The 7,300-nt window shown below is 37.3% G+C and overlaps 1 protein-coding gene across 1 annotated transcript; it reads right to left on the bottom strand.

Annotated features, from left to right (window-relative positions):
- Nucleotides 1-1,773: 1,773 nt before the first annotated feature.
- LOC105312734 (uncharacterized) lies at nucleotides 1,774-5,406 on the bottom strand. Its single transcript, XM_011405605.2, is given in 5 exon segments — nucleotides 1,774-1,851; nucleotides 1,929-2,045; nucleotides 2,205-2,828; nucleotides 2,831-4,350; nucleotides 4,959-5,406. Coding segments are annotated over 5 exon segments (2,787 nt in total).
- Nucleotides 5,407-7,300: the final 1,894 nt, after the last annotated feature.

Raw genomic sequence — 7,300 nt, 5'->3', positions numbered from 1 at the left:
ATATAAAACTCAAATTTATTATATGAGATTTAATTTATTTAATAGAAATCAAATTTAATAAATAGGATTGCAGTTTACTATATCAGACTCCAATTTATTACAAGCAATTACAAAAATGAAAAAAAGATTGAGTAGGATTCAGTGTGTCAATTCGTCAAAAAAGTAATGGAAACAAGAACAAGTAGGATTCCAAACGATCAATCATTCCAAACGATCGATTATCCTGAACAACAGATTATTCCGAATGACTGACTATACCCATACCAATGAAAATACGAAATGAAAATCATACTCTCGTGACGCAAATTCTACTCTACATTATAAGGTGATATACATTTTCTTACATAATTACGTTAGAAGTACAATGTGGTGTAGAATTTGCGTCACGAGAGTAGGATTTTCATTTCGTATTTTCGTTCGTATGGGTATAGTCAGTCATTCGGAATAATCTGTTGTTCAGAATAATCGATCGTTTGAAATCCTACTTGTCCTTGTTTCTATTACTTTTTTGATGAATTAACACACTGAATCCTACTCAATCTTTTTTTTTAATTTTTGTAATAGCTGTTAATTTTTTTGTAATATTATATATTCATAACCATGTAATATACATAAAGCCAGCTTTGTTAGCCAGTAAGGGCAATGTGTCCTAACTGTTGTGACCCCTTCACCACGATGAGGTCAAGCTGGTATCGAAGGGGAAAAGATGGCCATATAGCAGTGTCAATATAAACAGTGCCTTTAGATTAAATCTTTGACAGTGTCTCAACAATCACATTTTATGTTATTCTTTAGACTGGCCAATATGACAGTGTCTAGTTCATTATTCATGTATTATCATTAATTTTTATGGCCAATATCAGTGTCTCATATATCATTCATTATAAGCTACGGCCAATATGACACTGTCTCATTAATATTCATTAAAAGCTATGGCCAATATGACACTGCTCTTTAAATATTTTAATCTATGGCCAATACAACACTGTTTCATTTTAAGTTATGGCCAATACATATGTACACATTCAGTAAATCAGCCATTGTTAACATTTCGATATCTCCCGCCCACGTGTAATTCTTATCCATACCTTCCCCAGCAATATATTCTTTTACTGAATTATAGGGAGTCAGCCAACTACGTAGCCAATTTTCCATTGTAGGCATGTGCCTAATAATGGCCAATCTGATGAAATTTTGCTGAATATAAGAACCTGTAATGGCATGAGACAGAGCATTAAATAAACAATTACCATCACCAGGTATATTAGTAGATCCTTTGGGTACAGTTAATTCTGTGGTTGGGCTACCCAACTTTGGTCTGTATGATTTAACAAATCCCAAGTTTAGGGCATTACACTATGCTTTTTGAGTAGCAGCATTGGGGGGATGGTATTTTAAATAACTAGCTCTTGTACTCATTCCCGTCATCACACAATCATCACTATCGTCATTATTATTATTATTAGTGATAACAGTAGGTGGTTTTTTAGGGCAATTAGCTTTATCGTTGTTCTTACTGTCTGATGGCCTACTCCTCTTATCACGAGCTACCTTTGGTGGTGGCATATTTTTTTGATTTTTTGCTTGTGGTTCATTAATAGTTCCAGTAAGTGTATGCTTTCTACTGCCACAATCTGTAGGAATGGCATATTGTGGGAGGTCTGGCCTGTACAATTGTCTCAACCTGTTTATTTCTTTTATGCTACAAGAGGAAACCATCAATGATTTGGGGTTGAAACATGTCAAATGGACACCAGACAGTGTTCGTACTCGTCATAGAGCAACGTCAGCCATTCCTGCACTAAATACGTTTTCAGACAGATCAATGATTGCATTATCTAGTGACAGTCCCTGCATTTGTGTATGGTAACAGCAAAAGCTAATATCAAAGGAAACTGGCTTCTATACACAAAGAAATTTTTCATTACCATAAACTTTCTCTTGACTTTCTCAATCTCACAAGGATCAGTTATTCTATCAAATTTAACTGTTATGCGTGTTTCTGAAATGGCCTGCACTGTACCAAGTGCTCCATTCACTAATCCCTTTTCAACATTTACATTGCAATGCAACATTACTCTAGCCCCCACAGCCAATTTTAATTTGGCTTCTAAACCACCAGTATTGTTAATATCTTTATTTAATTCTTTTAACTTTTTCTCAACCTTTTTTTCTAAATCATCATCATCTTTCTTTCTACGTACATGTATGTTGCCAGTACCATCAATTAAATTTGTGGCTCTTATTTTCACGGTGGGACTTGGTAGATTAGCCAGCATTGTTTCATTAAATTCTTTGCACATGTCTACTTTTGGAAACAGGCAAACTGGGGCATTACCACCCTGTTGTAATATTTTAAATTTTTTCTCAATGGGCGTCGAAAATACCCTTTCGGAAAGTGTAGCGAGAGTCTCATCGTCTGGAAAGCCACGTCTCACTTTGTCCAACATTTCCGAAAATTTCTGGTCTGTTTTTTGTCTTTCATTTATTGTCAATTCGTCATAGGTGACAGTATCACGCCATATGTTCACTGCACCCATACTACAAAGTCTGTATTTCAGTGTTGATGCTGTTACTTTGTCAAACACAGGTTGTCCACGAACTGGTGGCAATTGAAGGATGTCACCAACAAAGAGGACATTCTTGCCACCAAACCATTCGTCTGATTCACATAAGTCATTCATTCTCATGTGTATGTAACTGAGATTGAGGCTAGAAACCATGGACACTTCATCAATGATTACCATTTTCAGATCCTGAAGTTTTGTTTTCATTACTTTGTGACTAGCCTTTGGTATGGACCAGTATGAGGCACACTGTCCTTCATGTCTATTGGCAGCTGAAACAGTCTGTGTGCTGTCACACCTCCCACATTGTAAGCTGCTAATCCTGTTGGAGCACAAACTGCACATGTCTGTTTGGTCAGTGCTGACCAGAGGCTTTTCACTAGTGCTTTAATTGCCTCAATAAGAAAAGATTTACCAGTGCCACCCACCCCACTGATGAACATGTGCAACGGTTTTACACTTTCTGATTGCTCCTTCTCTTGTTTCGATTTCTTTTCGTATTCAATTTGCCTCAATAGATGAGATTTTACCTGATCAAAGATACGTTTTTGATCTACATTTAGCATCGATTCTCTCTCTTGCAGAGTGAGACCAGATCCAGTGTCCATATCTCTCACGTCATTCATTGCATCTTTAATCTGTCCCATCAGTTGTTGAATGTCGTCTTCTACATCGTTTTCCTCTTCTCTGTTTGCTGCTCTGGCATCTTGTATGTCTTTTAATTTCTCTCTGCATTTGAGCAACTTTCTGAATTTCTCATTTGCTTCGACACACCTTTCGTGGTCGAAAATGTGGCGATCGAATGCTTCTTGGACAGTTTCACCATCATGAACTAATTCATCTTCATTTCTAAACGGCACGAAAAGGAGAATGATGGCATAATTGAAACTGTCTCTCTGATTTTCTTTATAGACATCGAAATCAATAAAGTTAGGAAGTCGCTCTTTCTGTAGTGGTCTATAGATTCGTTCGCCATTTTTATCTTTGCCCTTGTATGTGAGTTTGGCTACAAAGTCATAAAGGCAATATTCTTCATGTTCTTGGGCTCTGTTTGGATAAAAGTGAGTGACAAGGCCCTCCCCATAAAACTCTTCAGTTGATGGATCGTTTGCTGCTATTTCTTCAACTTCACTGAGTTTCTTTGTTAAATTTCGTTTTCTTTTATGCGGCATTTCTACATTGATCCATGATACCTCTCTAGATTTTCTACAATGTGGCTCACCGAGTAATATATCACATGTTTCATATAGTCCAATGGGTCGGTTGTCGAGACATCTTATGCCGATTCTAAACAATTTACTGTAGATGCCTCTATCATCTAAGATGTCTTGCCACAGATCCTGCATGTGACCTCTTTCTGCCTTTGTCACGTAGCCACTCACATAATTGGCCAGAGCAAGAGAACACTCACTGGTAAAGGATACATCATTAGCCTTCCCTAATAAGAGAAGCAGAGGATTGTAATCATTGATTCTCACTTCTTCCTCGCTCCGTTTAAGGTGATATTTTCTTTTCTCTGCTTTCATGCTTTGTTGGACATTTTTCAGTACAGTTTCTTCGGAAACTGGGCGAGGAAATCCAAATTTGCACTTTGTAACAAATACGTTTTTGCTAAACTTCCTCTTTTTCTTACAGTAATTGCTGCACTTGTGTAACTGGTACCTCGTAACAATTTCGTGTAGCTGTGGACAGGTATCTTTATTTGGTATGTTACAAGTTACTCTTTCATCTATAAATCTGACTACATCTTCGGCTCTACTCTCACCGACAACTGGAGCATTGGCTATCAAGATTAAACAGTGATAGTGAGGAGCTCCTCTGGCCTGGTACTCTTTCTTCTAATAAAACTCACTAACCGGGCCCAAAACCTGTCCCTTGATTAATACTTTATTAAACATTTCGTTAAACTTTAGAGAAAACTGTCACGATACAGACACGGGATCTTCTGTGCAGAGTTTGCCAGTGTTATATGACAGTGGGACAGTGTTTACTTTGTGCAAGTACTCTCTAATGTCTTCGGAGGTACATTCTGCACAGCTAAAATTGAGAAAGAAAGTGGGAGACCCAAACTCTGCTATCATGCGTTTCACTTCACTTCTTCTCAGGTACCAGTATTGGTTTGAGCCACGAACAGTGTTCATCATGGTACAGAGCCTCTTTTCAAGAAGTTCTCCATTCGTTTTGACTTGGTCTACGAACTGTGCAGCAGTCATGGAGGGACCTTTCACTGTATTGAGCAGTTTGAATATGCCACCCTTCAACTCCTTGATCTGTTTGATTCTGAGATAGTAGAAGAGGTAAGAGTGGCACAATCGATATCGAGAGTTTTCGCTCAAAATTCGAGACTTTATGTATTTGGCTTAATTTAGATTCACTGGCATTGGATGATACTTTCCAAACCTCCCAGTTGGAAACAGAGTTGGAAAGCACATGACATCCAAGTGCATCTGTCTGTTATCGAGTGGGTCTCCCTGACATGCGTCATCTTGTATTGCTGGATGTTGCTCCCCTTGTTTAAATTCGAATTCATGTTCTGAATTGTGTAAGACTGGAAGCCTTGAATGTCCTCATCAGTTGCTTCCTCCACCATAGTACTGGTAGCACTGTTGGCTGTTTTGACGACTTTTTTTGCTACATCATCTAAGGATTGGTCGTCAAGATTTCCATAAAGCCAGTTGATGTCTTTCAGTTTCTCATAAGCAGCTTGCACTTTGTCGACATCAACTAAAGTGCGCCAGATTTTATTAGTTTTTGTAGCTTCACTGTTTAAAATGAGGTGCAATTCGGGATTTGGCAGATTTTTCGGTCCAAAGTCTTCTGCTTTACTTAAAGTTTTCATTGTTTTTTCAACTGGCAATGGGAGATAAAACACTGTCCCTTTGCATGCTTTTAAAGAGTTGTATAATGGAACTTTAGCAGTGCAAGTTCCCAGTCTAACAACAGTTTGGAAACATTTTGCTAGTTGAATTAACTGTGTACTAAAGGCGTCTAGGCCTTTCAGCTCGTCTGGCAAAGGCTCACTTTGCAAACCATTTAATACACATCTGTTGGGAATTTTATTGCTACGTATTGTAGGCTTGCAATTTTACACATTAAAAGTTGTTTGCTGCTAAAATGTCGATCGTAATTGGTGAGGAAGGTTTCCAATTGTCTCCAAACCTCGCTCTCTTTGTCCTTATCAAAAACTTTGGGGAGATTACCACGTCTCATTAATCTCCTGCAGCTACAACAAGCATGTTCATTTTGATCGCTGATTTCCTTTTGAAATCAGCTATCAGGTTAACGTTTTCTGTAAGTAGTTTCACTTTTAAGTCTGGATCCCATAAATTTATGTCGCTATCACTCTCCTCATATCTAGAAGAGAAAATTTGGGCGACATCACTCTTTTCGTTGTTTGAATCAGACTCGGTTGCAATTTTAATTAAAGCATCCACATCTCCTTCACTCAATGCTTGATCTATTAGATTGACAGCTTCATCATAATTTCTGGCTTGATAAACACTACGCAGAAAAGTGCGTAGTACTGGATAGTGAGGAGAAGCAGCTCTCAATATTCTTAGCTTGCTTTTACATGTACTGTCATCCTCATAACAAGTCAATGGATGACCATTCTTTTGTGGATCATGCTCATTTGGGCAACCTATATCTACGTTTCTCAAAATTTTTCAAAATTCCTTAGCAGGTTTACTGAATGGTTCTTTTAAATCTTTGATTGTTTCGATTTGAAAATCTGTCAGTGGTTTACAATTGTGACCATAATTGACAAAAGGTACCTTATGGCGGGTAGTGAAATTTGTCTTTCTAGCCTAAGAAATCCAACTTCCTGAGCCCCATTCATCATAAAATTACTCCACAGGATGCAAAAAGTTACCATGAAACTTTTAGAAACAATGATTGTCTAGCAAAGCACTCACAGGTTGATATTTTCCATTATAACTATCAATTTTAAAATCCGCCATAAGGGCCCTTTTGTCAATTATGGTCACAATTATCAGTACATGCTATTTTTACAGTTCTTTTTTTAACCCTTTTACCACTGTCTACATCGTTTTTGTCTTTTGTGTCACTAGTAACAACATTATCATTTTGTACGTCTTTTTCTGCATCTTTGCTTAAAATTACATCATTATCGTCATCAAAGCAACCGTTGATAAGTTTTGCTAAATCATCATCTATAATTACAGTATCATCATTTACAATTGATGGGGCATGTTTATAGCATGCTTGGTAAGTGTGGCTCACAACTGGCCACGTGATAGGAAACACCAAAGTCCCCGTTGCCAATGTATGTATTATTATTAACTTTTTTGATTACCCCAAGAAGCATTCCAGCAAAATGTCGACGTATATTTAATATTACAGTAACAAGTCTCCTAGCTGCAATTAAATTAATACCCGACTGCATGACAGCAATCGGCAAAGACTTGTCAATATTACAAGCAACTTTCAATTGCTTTTGTACTCCTTTATTCTTAGCAAGTTTTTGTCTAATTATTGCTATGTATCTGTTTTTGAGATCAATTTTTGGTTCAGCTAGATTGTATCTAGCTCTTCTGTTTCGTCTTAATTTTAGAAAATTTTTTTTATATTATGCACTGGTCTGCCTCTTTTGCAATATTCTTGCTATGATTTTAGATCTCTTTTTAGCTGATACACTTCTTGTTGGTGGATTTAAGATATGCTTTAGTCTATACTTTTGCCTTAGCTTGGCATTTTTTGTCAGCCACAGCAGC

Source organism: Amphimedon queenslandica, unplaced genomic scaffold, assembly GCF_000090795.2.
Source record: "Amphimedon queenslandica unplaced genomic scaffold, v1.1 AMPQUscaffold_13413, whole genome shotgun sequence".
Classification (NCBI taxonomy): Eukaryota; Metazoa; Porifera; class Demospongiae; order Haplosclerida; family Niphatidae; genus Amphimedon; species Amphimedon queenslandica.
Note: the sequence above shows the minus strand (reverse complement) of the source record. Positions and strands in the feature narration are given on the sequence as shown.